This window comes from Carassius auratus, chromosome 28 (assembly GCF_003368295.1).
Source record: "Carassius auratus strain Wakin chromosome 28, ASM336829v1, whole genome shotgun sequence".
In the NCBI taxonomy this organism is placed as follows: Eukaryota; Metazoa; Chordata; class Actinopteri; order Cypriniformes; family Cyprinidae; genus Carassius; species Carassius auratus.
Genome location: NC_039270.1, coordinates 24,766,431 through 24,789,295, shown reverse-complemented (window position 1 = coordinate 24,789,295; position 22,865 = coordinate 24,766,431). Strand labels below are relative to the sequence as shown.

The 22,865-nt window shown below is 37.8% G+C and overlaps 1 protein-coding gene across 2 annotated transcripts in view; it reads right to left on the bottom strand.

Moving 5' to 3' along the window:
- The window catches only part of LOC113047312 (gastrula zinc finger protein XlCGF8.2DB-like), a 36,471-nt gene that overhangs the window by 6,068 nt on the left and 7,538 nt on the right, over nt 1-22,865 (bottom strand). Inside the window, exons 1-3 of one of the 2 annotated variants that reach the window (XR_003276231.1) lie at nt 7,048-9,719; nt 6,257-6,788; nt 5,427-5,535 (exon numbers count right to left, since the gene is read on the bottom strand). Coding sequence is in view for 1 of the 2 variants with exons in the window: in XM_026208672.1 (XP_026064457.1) it covers nt 5,383-5,467 (85 nt within the window). In the remaining variant the exon portion in view is untranslated. Of the gene's footprint in view, nt 1-5,382; nt 5,536-6,256; nt 6,789-7,047; nt 9,720-9,818; nt 9,912-22,865 lie in introns of those variants that run through there. The other variant, XM_026208672.1, reaches the window with a different exon arrangement.

Sequence of the window (22,865 nt, the reverse complement as noted above, 5' to 3'; positions counted from 1 at the left end):
AATTCACGTCTGCCGCCCGAGTTGAATATTTTGAACTTTGGCTTCAATTCGCGCCGCGTTAACTAATCAGGACCCGGCTAGGAGTCACTCATTCAACAGTATGTTCCTGCAGCCTCCGGTTGTGCAGGAATACCCTTCTCCACTCATTCAACAAGGAGTAATGACTGATGTTGTCAGTGAGCAGTCAACCAGAGCTATATGACAAAAGTTATTATTTCTATATAGAGACAGGAATAAAAAGGACCTATATATATAAAAAACATTAATAGATAAATTGAATAAAGGCCAAAGATAAGAAACATAATTCATTTGGGGTAAAATGAAACATTTTATCTTGAACCACTAAAGAGACATCAGAGCCAGCGACAAATGTCAGAAGATCTAGCTGAGGTGAGGCTACTCTCGGCGGATACATGATGACGGAGCTCCCGCTCAGGCATTCTCGCCTGAAATACTTTTAAAACTACATTTCATGACACAATAACAGTAATATTTTGAAAATTATCCAAATATTCTCCCAAGGTTTTTCTCTCCATTCTGTCACCGATGGAGTTTCGGTTCCTTGCTGCTGTCGCCTCTGGCTTGCTTAGTTGGGGTCACTTCATCTACAACGATATCATTGACTTGATTGCAAATAAATGCACAGACACTATTTAACTGAACAGAGATGACATCACTGAATTCAATGATGAACTGCCTTAACTATCATTTTGCATTATTGAGACAATGTTTTCCAAATGAATGTTGTTCAGTGCTTTGACGCAATGTATTTTGTTTAAAGCACTATATAAATAAAGGTGATTGATTGATTGATTGATTGATTGAAATAAAAATGGCGGTTGAAAATGCTGTGTGAACTCAGCTGGCAGAAGCCCCCCCATGACACGAATTCGCGTCTGTTGTGAAGTTAATTTCACGCGTGAATGAAGCCAATGATCTCAAAATGGTCAAGCGGCAAACTAGACTTAGTAGACGCGAATTTGACGCTCTATTCGCGTTTGGTGTGAACACAGCATTATGAAGTATTCTAATTTGTAGAGAGTGTGATTTGGTGGGTTTTTGTTAAATGTGAGCCAAAATCTTTGTTAAATGTGAGCCAAAGACTTAAACTACGTCTGTGTGCATTGAATTTAACACACGAGTTACACAATTTGAGTTGAATTACTGAAATAAATGAACTTTTCCACAATATTCTAATTTAGCCCATCCAAGTGCACACACACAGCAGTGAGAAGTGAGCTCACACCGGAGCAGTGGGCTGCTACAGATCCAGCGCCCGAGGAGCAACTGTGGGTTCAGTATTTTCTGGTCATTGGATTTCCACCAGTCCATGGGGTCGGTGTGGATGGGCATGTGACAGTACTGATTTAATTTGGTTGTGTCTGTGATTTCTGTTAAAGTCCTCACCAAACAAGATGCAGATGTATTTGATTCTTTATTAATTAAATTCAGAAATATGATTGGAACATTGTTAAATTCAAGTTTTTTCTTATTTTTTTAAATAACCTATAAAGCGGCCAGTGCAAGACAGTGAGTTGAGCATTTTTTATCATTCTCAAAAAAAAAAAAAGGATTAGAGTCATAATATTTTGGGAATAAAGTCAAAATTACGACAATAGAAGCATGTTACATTGCATGAAGTAAAATAAATATATTACACCTGTATACTCCGCCAAAAAATAATAAATAAAAAGTATGTGACTCCTGGTGAATAGAGGGTCATGAATAAGTGTCCTGTCATAATAAAACTCCCCTTTCACTCAGCGTCTGTGAAGTGGAAGAGGACCACGTCCCAACAGTCCTTGATTAAGACTCTCATCAACAGACGACTAGTTTTGGGTCCGGTAAGGGACCCAAAGGAGGTGAATCTCTCACTGCATATGAAATAGCGTAAAAAAACATTAATTGTTTGTATCTTATCTTAAAACTGATAGAAGCCTGAGACTTTGACTTATAATAAAAAGACACAAAGCCCGAAGCTTATTGTGATTAACCTAGACCCTGAAGCCGCCGCCAGACGCCGCCATTTGCGCCATTTAGAATTTCAGCCGCCTAAGCCAAATTGAGCCGCCATCTGATAAAGTTTGGCTGAGCCGGCTAGAATTATCTGCATTAATAATAATAATAATTCTATCACATAGAGACATTAACACACGAAATATATAAACAATACAGGAGATCTATTTTCCCACTGGTTTCATAACAGCACAGTCTTGTGCTCGTTGCTACGATACACAGACTCACAGTGAATTGACGACCAATTAAAGTTGCTCGCAGAAGAATCTATGCATTTTTTTCTTGCACTGAGGTGAAATGGCGGAAAGAAGCAAGCAAGGTAATTTTGATCTCACTTCTCACATACTTTCCTAATTCCTACTTACTTTTTTTTAACTTAGGCCTACCCAGACTTTTGTTAAATCTTCAGGGCACGGTTGCACAAACACCTGAATCAAAGATTGATGTTATGAACCAAATATTCTGGAACGGAGAGATTTATAGCACTGAACGTGATATTACTGCAGTAACAAACCACCGTTTCCACATTGCTAATTCACGACGCATGCTGTAACGTTACATTGAAGTGAAATGTGCAAAACTTTGTCCAAAATAATACTGATAACAGTGTGTGTTTATATTAAGGCGAGACACTGCAGGCAAAAACATTGTTGCTTTTTTTTCTGGTCAATTTTGAGATTTTTTTATATTTGTCTTCAATAACATGTCTTCTTTCAGACTTGTGGTGAAAAAAGTCCGAAATACACATTTAGGTCATTATTTTACTACACTTCGTCTGTTTGCGTCTGTAGATTTCTCATAAATTCAACAAAAGTTTGCGTTCTTAATCAACATACTTCTCCGCGATCTCTGCCGTCACCCTCTCATCACATGCACCGTTAGGCTCTCTCTCTTCTGTACAATCCTGTTGGATCCAAATATGGTCATTTCCTTTTTATCAGCAACCAATCGTGAAAGTAAAAAGACTGAATGCGCGATCTCATTGGCTGATGATAAATCTTTAAAGCCCGTTTTCTCAAAATGACCTTTCTCTCATACTCCAAGTCCGAAATCTCCACTTCAGTAGTACCTAGTTATATTATGAAGACATTTACAGAAGGATTTGTAAATATATTACTCATAGCCTGATATATATAACATGTTATTCCAAAAAACATGGCGAAAATCATTTTTTTAAGGCTATTGTGATATAATATTCTGATTTACAGGATAACAAAAGTAGATATCCATAAATCCCTCTGTAATTTTCGCCATCTAATATGTGAACACAATTAAAAAATATTTTTAACCTGGCTTTATCCAATACTCAGATTTTTCACTTAATTAGATATTGCCTAATTTGCATATTTAAACATCAAATTAAAGAAAACGTGTAATCATTTGTTTTCTCATCTTAATGTAAGTAATCAACTGGGAAAGTTTCATGGTGATATCTGCTAGTTAAAAATTTTACCCGTAGTGTCTCGCCTTAACTATAAAGTTGAACAGCAAATTACTGTACATGTCATACATATATGCATAAGTCTGTAGACATGAAGTGGCAGCTTCAGCCATTTGCAGCTATGAAAATTTTGCCGGCTGCAGCAGCCATTTAGGTTTTGGCTGAGCCAGCTAGCCAGCCAATAACTTCATCAGCCAGCCATTATTCTCAAAACAAATGGCTTCGGGCTGTAGATTAACCTGTTAACTTTCGGGGCACTTAAGTTTACTTCACTATATTATAATTAAATACAAATCTAATCATGACAAACTATATATCTTTGGAAAGGTCTAAAACTCCTAAATAGATATTTTACCAATCTTTTTTGTTAAAAATTATGTAGGAAAAGTAATTGATTAATTTATGGCAAGAGTGCACCTCAAAAACCTACATCATAACAGGAGTTCTGACCTTTGTCCAAAAAAAAAAGTATTCTTCTTTGTTGCCTTTTTCTCTATCACACTTTAAAAATCATCAAAAATTAGATATCACTTCAAAACAAAATCTCAAAAAAAAAAAAAATATATATATATATCATATGGGTGGTAAATGTTTATGGTTATCAACCACTGAAATATTACATTTTATTATTTCAACAAATAAATCATTTTAATCCAGCTAGCTCATAATCACGATTTAATATGAAACAGGAAGTTTCTCTCTCAGCACAGTGGAGTGCATTGTTTTGTTAATGTTGTGATTTATTATTGTGAGTCGTTTGTGATGCGGTGACACAGAAGATCCTCTCACAACATATTGCTTTATAAATCTATAGCGTTTGCTGCTCAGAGGTGTTCAGGTGATCATGCTGCACGTATCAGTAGTTCCCTGCTCTGGTGTTAGCACTCATACTGCATGTGTACCCCATCCTAACTAAACTGAATCGCGCGCTGGTCCACCTCTTACAAGCAGCCACGCGTCTGAGCGTGACACGGAGCGATCACATTAGTCAACCGAACCGGGCTTTGGGGGTAAGACGTGCTCGGGGACGGTTATAATCAGCCTAATCAATATTCTGTAATTAAATCGACTAATCAAATATTTGAGAATCCTGACCCATCCATAGTAATCAGACAATTTTTTTTTTTTTTTGAGAAATGAAAACAGGTTGCACCTCAACAATTATTTGCACTCGCACAAATGCTCCGATATATTCTGAGGTCGCACACATTAGATATAGGAAGCATACGTGACTAAAATGGTTGCAATTTCGAACCTTGAAATCACTTGTCAATTACAGCAAGTGAAGCACCAATTTATACCTGCATGGTTTAAGCATTACGATTTTTGAAAATTATTCATTTTACTTTTTTTTTAACTAGGAAAGATTTAGTTTTGAAAGAGAAATGTGTATGTATTGCCTTATTAAACAAAACCTTTTATTTAAACACCATGAAAATGCAGATCCTGTTGTAATACTGAAAATACAGTTTTGTTGTTCCATTATTACCCCTGAGCAGATCTGGACCCGTGTTAGAAATTATGTTTGTACTTGTTTTTCTCACTCAACCCCTGTAATCATTTCAGAGAAAATTCCCTGATTTTCAGCAAACTCAGTGATCCTCAGATACATTTAATCCTGTCCGAATGTGAATGTCTCTGATTGCTGACAATATTTTTCACAACACTTTTTCTTGTGTGTTCAGGCTAACGTTAGCTACCGAAACTGATTTATTACTATGTGCATTTTCAATGTTTTCCTCCCGGAAAATAAAGAAAATCTAATAAAATCAAGAGCCAGATGGTGTAAACGGTTAAGACTGGCTACTGTAATATCAGCGTAAGATTACTCACCTTCATTTCTGCACTCAATTACACAATGCTTTAATTACACAGGCCTATGCTACTTTTTGTAAATGAGTTCAGCTTTGAAAAAGAAGACCAACCTGTTTGTTCCTCAGTTTCTTCTTGTTTGACACTGAATACTTCTTCAATCTTCAGGTCTTCACTCTCCACTTTAATAAACGCCATCTTTATAATAATAGTGTCACGAGGATCTCAGTCGCTTCAGCAGTTTTCATAGTTTCTTCAGAGTTTCTCTGGAGAAACATTAATAGAAAGAAAATAAATAAATGCTAATTGAATATCTGTGTGCATCTCAATAATAGCTGCACTGTAAGAGTCCAAGCGTTAAAGTAAATGCCATGACTAGGTTAATGCAAATAAATAACAATAATAGGGGTGGTTAATCTGTCCGAATTCCCGATTCGATTCGATTACGATTATTGAAGTCCCGATTCGATTACAGTCGATTTTCGATTATTAACGATTCTCGATTAGCGATTATTGATTTTCCATTTCACAACAGTAAAAGAAAATACACTACAAAGTGATTGCAGTATAAAAAAAAAGTCGGCTACTGAATTACTTAACTCTTTTATTGAGTAACAACAATTCAAAGCACTTTCTGTGTCGTGTTGTTATAATTTCAGAATTATTTGTATGTAGCTTATGTTCTGTAGAACACAAATGAATACATCACATTGTGTTGTGACTCATCAAGTTGAACTAAACAATAACAAATAAATAAAAGGCTTAATTCCTTTAGGAAGTAGATCAGAACCAACATACTGTAGAAATTGGACAATTTTCTTCTAGAAAGACAACGTTTTCAGGTGGAGGAAGACTGCAGGTTGCAGTCGAAACATGTCAAGGTAAAGAAAAAGTTTTTTCTCCACCTAAACACTTTGTCTTTCATTTTTTCTTCTTAAGCTTATATACTGTACTGTAGAACACAGTGACAAAATGCAACACACTAACTTGTGAGCAACCAAGTTGTACTAAACATTCATAGCTCTGGAATGACCAGATTCTTATGTAGGAAGACCAGCTGGTCCACATGTTGTGGCGTGAGTGTGCTCCGTTGTGCTGACACAATGTCTCCCGCAGTGGAGAACACTCTCTCTGCAGCAACGCTTGTACCTGGGATACATAAATATCGTTTGGCCAGCTAAGCTAGGAGAGGATACACATGATGGTTGGTGCTCCACCACTCAAGGGGGTCATCGGTCAGAGGAAGGGAAGGGGCCTCCAGATACATGCGAACCTCTTCCTCAGCCCTGGTGTGTGCCGACTTGGGCTCTGCTGTGGTGACAGCAACATTAAATGTTTGGCCCAGCAGTGCAGTCAGAGAAGATGGTCTTGAGGTAGAGGGCGTGGAAGGGCCATCTTCATGCAGCTTCAGGGCTTCATCGCAAACCTTCTGAACTGCATCATCCTCCTCACCGTCATCATGCCCCTCAGCCATGTCATCACATTTCCCCTCAGGGACTTCAGCCTCTTGCCTCATCACCTAACACAGGGAAGCAGTGAAATAAGACACAAAGCATACAAAGCACACAACTGATATGAAGCATTCTATTAATCAGATCATTAACTAATCATTCTCTAAAAAAAATAGAATTATTAATATCAAGAGAGAATACCTCGAGGGATGATGCAGCCTCTGACTAATAAAAAGCTTGCTTTGAATGCAACCGTTAAAATAGATTCACTTCTATTACAAAGGTAAATATTTTATTTTTAAAATTAATTTTAAGTCTTTTGCTTACCGAGTAGGGCCTGCTTTTGTTCCAGCACATGACTGGCTGTGGTGCTGCGGTGGAAGAAGGCGGTGATCCGTCTGACTCGACCCAACAGTCGGGCTACAGAGGGCAACTTAAGCGCTCGTTGGCAGGCGAGGTTTAGGGTGTGAGCATAACAACGGACATGTAGAAAGTTGCCAAGCTCTGCAGCCACGTTCATATTTGAAGCGTTGTCCGTGACTAGAACAAGGTCGTGAGTCTCTATCCCCCACTCGTCCGCCACAGCTTTGAGAAACTCGCAGATATTAGCGCCCGTGTGGCTATCATCCATAGCTCTCGTCTGAAGCACGTATGAAATCAGCCTCCACTCACTGTTGACATGATGAGCTGTAACGGTCACATATGAGACGGTGGCTCTGGAGGTCCAGGCATCGCAAGTTATTGCTACCCTGGGAGCAGACTTGAGGGACTCCTGCACTAAAAACTTTGTCTCCTTGTAAAGAATAGGAATCGACTTGTTTGTAAAAAAGCTCCGGGATGGTATCACATACCTTGGCTCCATACTGTGGACCATGTAGCAGAAGCCTTGGTTTTCCACCACACTGTATGGCCTCATATCTTTAGCTATAAAATAAGATATCGACGTTGTGATTTTCTTAGCTCTCTCCGAGCCTGGGGCCAATTTTGTCATATCGTGGAGAGTGCGCTGATTCGGTGGGATGACGGGCTTCAGGCGGTCGTCTTTAACCCACCCTGCCTCCTCTGGATGAAAGCGGGAAATGTGGGCCCTCAAGTTGCTCGTATTGCCGCAGTACTTCAGTTTAGTGTGGCAATGTCGACAGACGGCATGCGTTTTATCCACATGTTTAGAGCTCCTGCCATGAAAACCAAAGTGAATCCACACGCTTGCTTTGAGCCTAGATGGAGCTGGGTGGATCGGTTGGTTGCTCGTTCCTGGTTCTTCCATTTTACACACCTGCTCTGGCTGCCGTTACACGCGCTTGCTAACTGGAACTGGGCGCGTTCGTGACGTTCAACTCCCGGTGTCACATTTTTTACAAAATAAAATAATGCATTTTTTTTTTTTTTTATCGATTTTTGAAAATTTAATAATCGATTCATACTCGTCCATAACATAATCGCGATTAATCAATAATCGATTTTTTTCACCACCCCTAAACAATAAGTAAAGTTTTCTTAGTCAATAATTTAAAGTTTACATTTAATAGTTGACACTTTCATGAAAACATCGCTCGTTGGTTTGTTAAAGTAGTCATTATTAAGTGTGTTTGTTGTTCTTGTCACATGTTAAACAGGAAGTGTTGTCAGAGTGCAGAGATTTGAGCGCTTAGAATCAGTGAATCAAACCCCCTCTTCAGGTATTACAAAGATAAGCTATCAAAAATTGATGATTTTCTTTGGAGGCTCAAAACTCATTTTCGAAAACCTGATATTATTAAAGGGGATTCAAATGTTTTTAGGTAATACCGAGAGTTTTTGGTATGCAGTGCCTTCAGCCTTGTTTTGTAAAGTGGGTGGTATCTGCTTCCTTCTCAGATGTGACTATGATTGACCCAAACTTCCAGTGAAGCTATCAGCATTCAAGTCTTATTTATGATGGAAATTGGTGCACACATACAATTTTACACCCCATAATACTCCTATATGGAATAACACATATATTTTACACAGAAACAAATCCCTGTTTTATGAGGATTGGGTAAATCGAAATATTTGGTCTATGTTGGATCTAATGGATGAGACTGGTAATATGTTAAATTATAATTTGTTTACTCTATAACACAGATTTGCCTGTCATCCAAAGCAATTCTTTACGGTTATTAATGAAATACCCTCGGGTGTAAAAATGTTCCCTTCCCTACTGAAAAATTACTGCAGTCCTTCCCTTATTATACGTTGGTGATATTGAGATAGAATATATTACAATATATCATCCAGTTGTGCTACCCTTGTCAAATATTAAGAAATAAATTAGACCATACATTTGATAAAAAACATTGTTAAATATTTTCAGAACAGCCCATCTAAAATTTCCTATTCTCCCCAAGGTAAAATAAATAAAATGTAAAATATTATATAAGATATATCCCTCCAATACATTTCTACACTCAAGATGTCGTTTTGGGAATAAGCCCTTTTATTTACTGGATCATAACAAGATCACTCTAACAAGATCTAATGTACGGAATAACCAAAGAGTGCTCGGTTTTATATGATTTGATTAATAATATTGTTTTATTAGCAAAATACTTTACACATAAATGTATATACTTTAAATCCTCTTCGTTGTTTATTGTATTTCAAATCGATCTAAAATACTTCCCGGTATTTACAATACTTCTTTAGTAAAATGAAAAATAAAAAAAACAGTTAAATTATTTAATTTGTTTGTATATATTGTCTAAATATATATATATTTAGATTTATAATAATATATCTAATAAATTAGATATATCTAATATATATATTAGAATTAGTGAATCATTTTGTGAAGCTATCGACTCAACTGACTCGTTTTGAAAAGATCCGTTTGTCCATCACTACTCGCCAGTGATTCTTGTTCATGATCAACAAAATCACGATATTGGAGCGAAATGAAGCGCTTCTTTTCTGTTTCTCGTGAACGAAGCGCTGTACTCAAACAAAATAGCGTTCATTACTGTTAGTTAGGTATTACAGTCTTACCTTCAATAATCACTGAACCATGTAACATCACTTTAAACACAGAAAATCCGTACTGGCTGTACATAAACACTTTAAACGCTTAAAACACTCACCTTTCTTCAGCTGAATCACAACAGACGCCGGAGCGGTCTTATGACGTCACATCAACGTTCCAAAATAAAAGTCCCGTTCACAAGCTAAAACCACTGTGTAATAAAACAGATGGCAGAGGAGTTAATGTGAGGGTGATTCAATAATTGGAGAGACATTTGGCATTGCAGAAAGTTAAGAAAAAATATTTTCACTACAGATTTTTTTTGTATTTTATTGAAAACATATTTAAGTTCAATAACTCGGTGCCTGCCAAACACAAGTTACTTACTTTTTCACTTGTAATGAAAACAATTAACAAAAAAACAGATGTCTTTAATGGTATTGTTTGTCAACTAATCTTAATGCAATGTAAATAACTGTTATGGACAAATTAGCCAATGTGTAGAAATAACAATAAATCAGAACATGAAACATTTTCTAAATTATATAATTGTATAAAATATAATATACAATATTCAATTAAACATTTTTGTTGAAATAATATAAGGATGCAAAAATAAATCAGTAAAGTTTATTAGATTTTAAACAGCATATTCTTTTCTTTTTTTTCTTCTTTTTTTTTTGTGTGAAAAGAGTTCATAAACAGAGCTGACCCTTTAAGTAACAGGCGGAATCAGATCGTCAATTCTGTTACACTCTTGACAGCAGTGTTACTCTACCTTGGTAACAGAATTTGACGGTAATATAGTTGACAATTTTTTTTACCTTAAACTCCACTTGATAGCATAAATGCTAAGAGCACATGATGAAATCATGATTTAAAAACTTTTAAATAACAGAAAGTGTGACCAGTGAAAAAATCTGTTTTCTTTTGAGATTGTGGCAACATATTTGACACTTCATAAAATAACTCTTGGTGTAAGAACTTTTTAGATTAAAATATTTTCTCTAAGAGAGCACACAGACTTTTTCAGCAGGGCTTGAAAATGAAAAAAAAAAATTCAATCAGTTCTCTCTGAGCAGAATCGATATTCTAACATTTCTGTTCCCGCGTTCCTCTGATATTATCGTTCAGAAACCGGTTCAGGTGGAAGAAATACAGATTAATAATGTTATTTTTTAAAAACAATATTCTTTGCCTATAATTTGTAATAATAATAATAATAATAATAATAATAATAAAATATAGCGTTTTCTTTACTTAAAAAGAAAAGGAAAAAATAGAGATCGAACATTAGCCAATAACCCACTGTGCTTAGTCACAGCCAATACAGCATCATCTTTTCTAGATTTTGGCCAAATGTAAGCTACTAAATATATATATATATATATATATATATATATATATATATATATATATATATATAATATATATATATATATATATATATATATATATATATATATATATCTGTCAACAATTTAAAGACATTAAAGTATTTTTAAGATACTTAAAAATGTTTGCTGCATTGTAAAAAAAAAACACACACACACACACACACACACACACACACACACACAAGATTGAGTTTTGAGAGTGAAAAAAAAAAAAAAAAACTTAAGTCACGGCTCACGTTGCATTTTATTAGCCCTATTACTTTCCGAAATAATGAAGGCTAAAATGCCTGTAGTCTAAAGCAAAATTATAAAAACAGTTATTAGGTTCTCTCCAAAACAAATCCTCTAAAGTTTAGGCTATAAAAACATCAATCCAAGAACAAATTAATTTAAGGTGAAGCTGATGCCTGCATCTCTCATTCGGCGCAAATCCAAATGTTTCCATGTTCCCAACGTATCTGGATGCTAAAATATTATTTATTATATAGTGTTTGTACTTTCATCAACATAAAACATCATCCTTCACATAGGCTTTATCAGCACGGTCACACTGGAAGCTGTCACGTTCGGGAACACAGGAGACATGAGATCCAAGTGCAGCGTGAGATTTATTGGGCAATCCAAAATCAAAACAAGCCGGGGTCGTAACCACACATCAATCCAAAACAGAAACAAAAAAACAAACAAACAAACAAACAAACAGGATCAGGAACAGGAAGTCAAAAACTAGGAACGCGAGGAAACCAGGTGACGGAAAGTAAGGACTCCATGTAGACAAACAGAAAATGATTGGTTAATATAAGGAGGATAATAACTAACAAGTGAAAACACCTGAGTGCAATTAACAAGAGTGCAATTACTGTGACGAAGGGACAAGGCTTAGTGGGAATTGTAGTGCCTACGGTGAGGTGCCTATGGGGAAGTGAGACCACTAGTGGACACCCAGGGGACAGAGACCAGACAGCGTGACATTACCCCCTCCTCCACGGAGCAGCTACCAGATGCTCCACCCGAACCCAAGAAGAGACCAAGGAATAGGAGGAGGGACGGAGGGCCAGGTAAAATGGGGAAACAGAGACAAGTGCAATTAACAAAGACAAGGAACCCAGGAGGGAGGTGGACCGGCGGAGGACCAGGGGGAGGGATGGAGGGCCAGGTAATAGAGGGTAACAGAGACAGGAAGTGCCAAAAAAAAACAAACCAATAACAAAACACAAGTCCAGGGGAGAACAGAAAGTTCACTGGCCCAGGGCCGAACAGACAGGGCAGGAATCCAGGGTGGAGCAGGTGGAACTGGAGCCGTGCGGTTGAGTCAGAAACCCACCAGGGCGGCGCAGAAGACCACCACATCCGTGCGGTCAAGACAGAAGCCCACCAGGGCAGCGCAGAAGACCACCACAGCCGTGCGGTCGAGACAGAAGCCCATCAGGGCGGCGCAGAAGACCACCACATCCGTGCGGTCGAGACAGAAGCCCACCAGGGCGGCGCAGAGGACCACCACATCCGTGCGGTCAAGACAGAAGCCCACCAGGGCGGCGCAGAAGACCACCACAGCCATGCGGTCGAGACAGAAGCCCACCAAGGCAGCGCAGAAGACCACCACAGCCGTGCGGTTGAGACAGAAGCCCACCAAGGCAGCGCAGAAGACCACCACAGCCGTGCGACCGGGACAGAAGCCCACCAAGGCAGCGCAGAAGACCACCACATCGGTGCGATCGAAACACCAGCCCACCAATTCTAACTGACCCTCTGATGTCACATGGACTACTTTGATGATGTTTTTCTTACCTTTCTGGACATGGACAGTAGACCGTACACACAGTTTCCATGGAGAGACTGAGAGCTCTCGGACTAAATCTAAAATATCTTAAACTGTGTTCCAAAGATCTTACTGGTTTGGAACGACGTGAGGGTTAGTTATTAATAACATAATTTTGCTATTTGGGTGAACTATCCCTTTAAATATAAGGCCTATATATACAAATAATTAACTGCACTGGCACTCCCGTGGAACGTTACTGCGAGTGTGGATAAGTAAATATTACTACCACCCAATAAAGCATTACAATAGTCTAACCTTGAAGTCATAAATGCATGGATTAACATTTCTGCATTTGACATTGAGAGCATGGGCCGTAATTTAGATATATTTTTGAGATGGAAAAATGCAGTTTTACAAATGCTAGAAATGTGGCTTTCTAAGGAAAGATTGCGATCAAGTAGCACACCTAGGTTCCTAACTGATGACGAAGAATTGACAGAGCAGCCATCAAGTCTTAGACAGTGTTATTACAAGCAGAGTTTTTAGGTCCTATAATTAACACCTCTGTTTTTCAGAATTTAGCAGTAAGAAATTACTCGTCATCCAGTTTTTTATATCGACTATGCATTCTATTAGTTTTTCAAATTGGTGTGTTTTCAGATTGGTGTGTTATAATGTGAGTTTACTTTTATAAGCCACTTTTTTGTTTGAGGTTATGCTCCCTAATGTTCCAGTGTGCTATAAAAGAAAATATCAAAAGGCAACAGTTTATAATAACGTTCCGTTTCAACTAATTTTAAATCATTAGTTAATGATGAACTAATAATATACAAAACATGACTATACATTTATAAATGATTAATTAGTGATAAGTTAACATTTTAGTAATGTTTTAATTCAGTTTACAAAATATGACTATATGTTCATAAATGATTAATAAGTGGTAGGCTAATGATTGACAAACGTGTTGTGAGTTAGAGTAGATGGACAACCAGAATGGGTAATACTGCCGTGTGTACTGCCGCCGCAGGGCCACGGCGTTTACTGCAAGTCAGTCGCGTGTTAAAATCAATCGCGAAACTACCGCCAGGTGGCACAAAAGTATGGATTGCGAACTGACTGCATTTATAAAATGTTGGTTTGTAAACAGAGGTTATGTGGAAGATTTTTATTAGTAAGATTTTAATCAATCAAGAATAATCAATGTGAATCTAGCCATTTTTGTTGCTAGTTGTTTTTCCATTATAATCCTATAGGAAATGGATAGAAAGGAATATGCTTACGTGCAGGAATGTTCAGAACTGATGAAAAACATATGGTCAGACATAGATTGAGGGCCTGTGTTTAGAGTAAATCAAGCAGAGGGCCTCTCCACTCTAGGGAGGTATTAAAATTGCAAGCATAAGGAAAAGTCTTGACTATTTGGAAACGCCCTGTATAGGGTATATAATGAGATGCTAGATAGCATTTCGGGAGATCTCCTTGCAAGGACCTCTCGGCTTTGTTTTGCTTAAAATAAAGTCTTTTCTTCTGAGAGAAAAATCCCTGACTGAGTTCGATTCTTTGGAGAACCGGCAAAATACACCACAGATTTGGCACCCCAGATGGGACTGGAAAGGAGCAGGGTGGACGACTGCTTTTGAGCTGACTGATGAGCAACACACACACACACAGTGGTGGCCACCATAGAATAAGGTAAGCATTTATGCTTATATAATTAGTGTGTGTTGTTGACTGGTCAGTTCTGAGTGGTAAGGACACTTAAAATCTGCTCTTCCAAATTTAGAAAAATAATAGGATATCTAAATTGAAAAAGGGGTTTTACTCCAGAAGAAATAACTGCATGCACATATTTGGGTTATTAATAGGAAGGCCTTGGAAGGCAACCTTGATGTAAAACAAAGATGGTGTAGGCAAAAGACATTGTATGCAATGGTCTGTGTTTATTGGATAGCTGTGCCAGGTAAGGACAGTGATAAACGGATAAGCAGATTAGTTAAGGAATCGCGAGGAAAAGTCCCACGGATACTGCTTTGAGAATGTATAAGTGAAATTCTCGAAGGACAGAAATAGGTGGGCCCTTAAGGACGCTCTAGGTAGAGCGAGCTCTAGGAAGAGCTGTGTTTTGTTGTGTGGATGTATCTGTGTCCGGACGAATGAATGTGTAAACAAATAAATTCTGTGTTGGGTTGGTAAAAGTTGCGCACCATTCTTGGACCGTCACTTCAGGGTGACTGGGTGGAGTTGGACGCAACTGGTATCCACTTGAGAGGGATGAATGTATGATGAGCCTTGATAATAAAAGGACAATTAATGACTGATTATCCCTTAGATAAAGGGAAAAAGTATGCAAGAATAAGCACTCTGGCTCAATAAAGAGTGCAGAAAGTGTGAATGAGGTTAGGAAAATAGTATCAATAAAGATTGAACCAAGATCTATAATAGATTTTTGCATTTTGGATGTCTGTGTGAAAGGGGAGAAAATTTTCTGAGCCCAGCGCAGTGGGAGTGAGAGCAAGGGAGGAAGAGAAGCCAGCTGTGAAAACACAGAGGCAACCCAGAAAGGATAAGTGCAGGAGCCCTAAAACAATAAAGTTAACTGTATGAAGGTTGTTTTAGAGAAAAATAAATACAAATGTTCCAAGAAATGGACTAATATAGAGATGGCAGATATGGTGGAATAAAGGAATAATAATAAATTAATTAAAATAAGATATGCATTTATTATTTAATAACTTGTCTGAATAGATTAATTTAAAAGATGCACGTGCTTAAAATTTTATATTTAATATGTGAAAACATCTAAAATTTGTATCTTGTTATCCCTGGGACAGTATGAAAGTTAATCCATTACAGAGTCTCAGAGATTGGGCTTGTGTAAATGTAAAAAATAAAAGAAATAACTTGTGCAATGTGGAATGAAAGCAAGATTGGGTGACCAAGTTAATAGACATTCTGATTCAAAAGCTATAGGCATTTTACCATAGGAAGGGAACTAGTTGCTTAAAGAATTAAATTTAATCATTTTATTTACAATAATAGGAATTATTTTATGTTGGTTAGGAAACATTAATTCAATACCAGATCATTCTGAATCATGTATGCAAAAATAGAAGAAAAATGATGATTGAAGTCTTTATTTTACCATACGCATGTCAGGCTGTTATAAAAGTGTAAGGGAAACAGGTCAATTTAGCTCAAAGGGAATCATTTAAGATTTTAAAGGGAATTTGAACGGAATCACTGTTTCACGGCTGGTCACTTAGACGCTCTGCGGTTCAGTGAACGAGCCGTTTAACATAAAATCTGCGCTGGATACTAATATCCAAACTATAGTGAAACACTATCAATTAGCACAGTAACAAGATCGGCAGTTTAAGACATTAACTTGTAAGCACAAAACACAAGATACTTCTCTTTTCAATATGAATAAGGCTTTATTAGATAAATCTAAGACATATAAACTAATCTAACACATAAACGCATGCACTCACACATTCACACAAGTTGCAGGAAGATCGAAAGTTAGGGAAAGATGAGTTTAAAAGAATGGAAATATGGAATCCCAAGTTAACAGCAATACGTTAAATTGCATAGACATGAACAACCATCAATCACGTAATTAGCCCTCGCATTGAGTTCCTCAGTGAGGTTAAAATTATATTAGATACACCAGTAAAGGTCAGAGTCTGGAGGTATCGTTACTTGCGTCTCCTGTGAAAGAGTCCCGGTGAAAGGGCTATCCCGAGGTCGTTGATTGGCTGGAAGTTCAGTCGCTGAAGTGACGTCTTGGGAAGCCCGTGGTTGGGCGTTGGCTGAAGCTGGAGTTGTGTGGCTGGTTGGAGTTGAAACGCGCAGACGAGGTCGACGTTACAAAACTTAACTCAGAACACGAAACTCTCAAACGGAAAAGAAAAGAAATAAAGTTTGACGAGACTAGGTTGTGTTCCTTCTCATCGTGGCTAAGTAGCAGGCGTGCAGGCTCAAGCACGCTGCAACCGCGCTTAGCAGACACTAAAAGCAGACTCTGAAAGCAGACTAAAAAGCAAGATTTCATGGTGTCCGAAGTATTTAAAGTGGCCTGTTGGCCACACCTCAAATGTCGTCTTGACCAATCAGATATTGTCTTGGCTCGGGGGTATCATAAATCATTTGTTTATCTTACCAAGCATGTGGTCCGAATTTGCAGGGTCTAATTTTCGGACATGATTCCTATTACCAGATTATGATATATTTTACAAATAAATGATTGTCAGGACAATATCAAGCAAGAAAATTCAATCACACACATATCAAACACGACTATGTACCCTTCAGCTATACCATAGTTATTTAAAAAAACATACACAATAAGTGATTATAACATGATAGTCAAGTGTGTGGGTCACACATAAATGAATATGGAGTTAAGCAATGGAATGATTCATTTATAAGTCTTTTTGAGTTCATTCTGGTCCATATACATGTACAAAAGAAGTTTCTTTGCCATTCTCTGGCAAAGGACTTTTCTGTGAAGATAGAGGTTTAAAGCCCTTCCCCCACCTTAGGAATTTCAGTCTGGTTCTGCTAGGTGGGGGGGAAGTCAATGGAAGTGTTTAACTCATGGGTTTCCATGTGATGTCCAGCGTTGCATTTCAATTACGAACAACAAATTTGACACCAAATTTCTCTTCTTCGAATTGAAATTGTAAATAATTGCTCTAGTGGTGTTCATGTTGAAAGCTGTTGTGTGAACAAGTTGGTTGGTCATCTTGCTTGGTTCTTGTGGCACTAGAACTGATTTATGACTTCCTGAGGAATTTGGCTCTCGTGTTTCAATGCATACAGCTTTGAAAGACTCTTTAATTTGTCTGGTTCGACTCATTTCTGCTACAAAAGGAAGGTTTGTTTTGTTTTATTGCAGTATACCTAGATAATAAAGGTAGTTGATTTCTGCATTTTGCAAAGAAGAAAAAATGCTTGCTATTTTCCTGCAATGAAGAACTTGCTTAACTAACATAGAAAAAGAGAATTGCTGTTTTCAACCAGATGATTTTGTTTTCATTAAGGGACCAGTGAAAGAGGAGGTTGAAAAGTGAAAATTAGAAAAAGAGCTGATTGCTCAGACACAGTTTGGTCAGAAGTTACATAGGTACATTTGATTAATGCAGTCTCTGAGTGTTAAACTTTCAGATGATTTCTGGAACAGTGCCTTGACAAAGGAAAGCAATGAACTGGAGAAGTGGCAAAGCAGCAAACACAGCTGCGGAGAGAAGAAGAGGGAGGGGCTGATGGATGTTCCCCTCCCCTCCTGAAAGAGAAGAACATACTTCAGCAAGGAGAAGACTGAATCAAACCAGGAAAAGGTGAATCTTTCACTTGAGACTTTTCCTGAGGGTGAAAAGAACATTATGAAATGCAAAACTCTGGCAGAAAGCAACCAGAAGCCAGACTGAGAAGAAGCAGAGAAACAACGGAGACCGTACGCCACAACATCAGGTCTTTGAGTGCCATCACAGACTGATGACAAAGTGTAACAGCCCAGGCCTGATGATGTCACCAGAAGGACTTCCATCCCTTCAGTGCACAGGTCCTGCATATTCAATGAACAATATAGAGACTGCTACAAATGTTAATTATTTTATTTAATTATTTTATTTACTATGTTTTAACCAGAGATGGGACCAAGTCACACATGTGCAAGTCTCAAGTAAGTCTCAAGTCTTAACCTTCAAGTCTCAAGTAAGTCCCAAGTATTTTTTTCTTGGGCAAGTCAAGTCAAGTCAAGTCACAAGCTATGTCAAGTCAAGTCCAAGTCAAGTCACCTTAATATTGTTATTTTACCTGCAGAATCTGATCTTAATAAAGTTAAAAGACAAGATATAAGTAACTGTCAGTAAATTAAAATAATTTGGATTTGCATTGTAAATACTCATGTTCAGTAAAATACATCATGGAATCAAACAAAATTGTAAGTTCCTAAAATTATTTATTTTTCACTTCTGCCAACAGTGTTTGAAATGTTTTACATTTTCAACATTGAGTCCATAAAACTAAACATCCAACAGACTCCTCTCTGAACACCTCTCTCTCTCTCTCTCTCAAACACAGTTTACATACAACATTAAACTTTGTTACATTTCTCCTCTCTCTCTCTCTCTCTCTCTCTCTCTCTCTCTCTCTCTCTCTCTCTCTCTCTCTCTCTCTCTCTCACACTCTCTCTCTCAGAGTATAGAGAGTATATTGTTTCATACTTTTTTGTTATGTACAGTACAGACCAAAAGTTTGGACACACCTTCTCATTCAAAGAGTTTTCTTTATTTTCATGACTATTGACTATTGTAGAGTCACACTGAAGGCATCAAAACTATGAATCAACACATGTGGAATTATATATGGAATTATATACATAACAAAAAAGTGTGAAACAACTGAAAATATGTAATATTCTAGGTTCTTCAAAGTAGCCACCTTTTGCTTTGACTACTGCTTTGCACACTCTTGGCTTTCTCTTGATGAGCTTCAAGAGGTAGTCACCTGAAATGGTCTTCAACAGTCTTGAAGGAGTTCCCCGAGAGATGCTTAGCACTTGTTGGCCCTTTTGCCTTCTGTCTGCGGTCCAGCTCACCCCTAAACCATCTTGATTGGGTTCAGGTCCGGTGACTGTGGAGGCCAGGTCATCTGGAGCAGCACCCCATCACTCTCCTTCTTGCTCAAATAGCCCTTGATGCCTTCAGTGTGACTCTAAAATTTTCATAGTCATGAAAATAAAGAAAACTCTTTGAATGAGAAGGTGTGTCCTTTTGGTCTGTACTGTACATAACAAAAAAGTATGAAACAACTGAAAATATGTCATATTTATATTCTGTAGCCTATATATATATATATATATATATATATATATATATATATATATATATATATATATATATATATATATATATATGTATGTAATATGCACTTGTCATGACTGGGTAATCGCGGCAGCTACATTTGTTTTTCTGATTAATTGTTTTGCTCTATGAGAAAGACAAGGTAACAAAATATTCGGGGCTTATGCCCCCTTAGCCCAACCCTAGCGGCGCCCGTGGAATGCGTTTTTTTGACGGCCTGCTAGCGGATCATTAGGGGCTGTTCACATCACGTCTTCTGTGCGCGCAAGTTCGTTATTTCCAATGTAGGCGCGCGGTATGCGCGCTCATAATGGAAGCAACGCGCTCAACATCTAAACTTTTCAGAATGCCGCAAGCGCACCGCAGGTCATGTGACAATAACTAACCAATCAGCTTCATCCTTTCTCGTATCAACGTTGAAAGCTCAGCTAAGATGAAGGAACAGCTGTTCATAGCTGTATATGGATTGCCATTTTGAAATGAATTTAGTAGCAGAGCTACTGCGAGCGATTTTTAGTGCTGCAAATCCATTTATCCTTTGCTGAAATTTCCGCGTCTTCAATGAGAGAGAGCGTGTCATGGATGCCTAGCAACGACAGACGCCCCAGGAACACTTCTGCCCGAGCGCTTTGGAAAGAAGTAGAAAGCGGCGCGACTAGCGTTTTCCACGCGTTTTTAGGCGCGAACTACTGAAGACAAAAGCGATGACCCTCGGTACCTCTCAGGCTGACATGTTGATGTGATGTGATATCTGATTTAAGTGGGCGTGGTGTGTGTAAGGTAGAGAGGGCATGACTGATGATTGTGTCCTGATCCAGTCACGACGCTATTCTCAGCCTGCGCTCCAGCTGAGTAATCAACTTTATTTAAAAAAATAATTGATATATTTTATATTCAAACTGAAAACATGATGTAATTAACACTCAAGTCATTCAAGTCATCGTGTCTCAAGTCAAGTCAAGTCCCGAGTCTTTAACTTCCAAGTCCGAGTCAAGTCTCAAGTCCTAAAAATAGCGACTCGAGTCGACTCGAGTCCAAGTCACCAAGTCACAAGTCCCCATGTCTGGTTTTAACCTTGATTATTCACTGGTCTCACAGCACTTCCTTAAATTCTGTGTTTTAACTAACTCTCTCAATCTGATTTTCAATAGGTACCAGTCCAGCCTCATGTCTTAAAGGGGTCATGAAATGAGAAACCAAATTTGCCTTGATCTTTTGGAATATAAGAGGTCTTTGTACCATTAAAACGTCCTGCAAGTTTCATAGCTTAAGACGTCCTCCCCATTATAAACGAGCCATTTATTTAATCAAGCTCTAAATACAGCTCGTTCTGGATCCATGGTAAGAAGTGACGTCACGGTGCGAAGTGACGTTCCAACCATTTGCATATGACCGCCTCCAGCACAAGACAACTACGCTCATTTCGGATCGTTGTCGCGCTGCGCGCCTCACAAGTGTTCAGTCGACGGACAGCGAGTGGGTCTGTGTACAGGAAAATTACAGTGCCACGCAGATGTGCTGTTCCTGGCTGTGGACAAACAACATCTTTGAATACGCTGCCGAAAGATCCTGACGTCAGGGAAAAATGGATGCAGTTTATTTGTATAAGAGAATCTTGAAAATATGTCGCCTTTCTAGTAACGTTAGGCCTACATGTAATAGAAGATTAAAAATGTTGCCTTATCAATGCTGCATCTTCAAATATGGCCTGTGCATGCATTTTTGTCCGCAGTACACCCTATCATTTCATTGAAATTAGGTAAATAATGTTGAACTGTTAGCATATTAAACTATAGAATAATTATGCAACAATAAACCGTTTTCAAGTGTCTCGGGTTACAATTTTTTTATTAATTCAAAATAGTTTCACTTTCCATGTGGACACGGGCTGATCCAGTCTTCGTTGTTGTGGTGATGGTTCATTTTCCTCTGATTCCTCATCTGATTCCGGCTCAAACATATAAGGTTTTATCATTGCAAGAGCCATCGCTTCGAATGCATCACTCGCTACTAAACAGTTACGCGCTCAATCCGCAAATGTTCCGTCAAATGTCGTTAGCCAATCATAACAGTGGGCGTTAACACTGAACTCTTAAAGGGGAAACAACCCAAAACAGACTGTTTGTATCAAAGGATGAGAAACAGGGTGGGAAAATGTCATAATTCACTACATTTTAAAAGTTTTTTTTTTTTTAACTATAGTAATACTATAATTGCACCTAGGGGACCATAATAATAAAATAAAAAAACCCATGTCATGACCCCTTTAAAGAAAAAATAATTTTGACAGACAGAAGTGAGTACTTGACTCACCAATCAGATAAACATGGAGCTGGATTTGGCATAGTAAGGCTGTTTCATTAACCAACTGGGGAAAAAGCATAACTGAATACTTGACAACAATGCTGAGTGCTTTGGGAAAAGAGAATAAAAAATAAAAATAAAAAAGGGTATCTTGATGAACAATAGAAAAAATATATATGGTTGAAAAAATAGAAATATTGGTCACTCCATTTTGTTTAAAGGTAATTTTCTAAGGTAAAACTGAATAAAATAATAATGAATAAAAAATTATTCCAAAGATCCAAAATCATGTAATCACATATACTGTCATCACTGGGGATAACAAGATGGAAATGTTGATGGTCATGGATCCAAGATTTACAGAGATCTCCAATCCTCTTCTCAGAGTCGCTCATGAGCAATAACAAAAAAGTATTTGACTAAACTTTAAATTAGACAAACACATGACATTTGAGAAATGATAATTGGCTCTCTCAAATGCCCAATGCCTAGGCCTAATACTCTAAACAAATTCATCTATGAGATTTTGAAAAAAGGAAGGAAAGAAAGAAAAGAAAAGTTTTTGGTCAAAAAAGGGGAGTGAAAGTGTGTGAAAAAGTATGAATGATGGTGTTGTATGGCATTAAAGATAGTGTCTGACGAGACACTGAGGCAATTCAATCAATTTGCCCAAACAGCTGTATACAAATTTGAATGTGGGCCCACAGGGCAAACTTATGCCCAGAAAAATAATGACCATGGATGAATTTGGTTAAGTTTCCTGGTCAATACCTAGGTCATTGTTGTGGCAGAAAGAAAAACAGTGCCACACATGCGCAGCGTATAACATG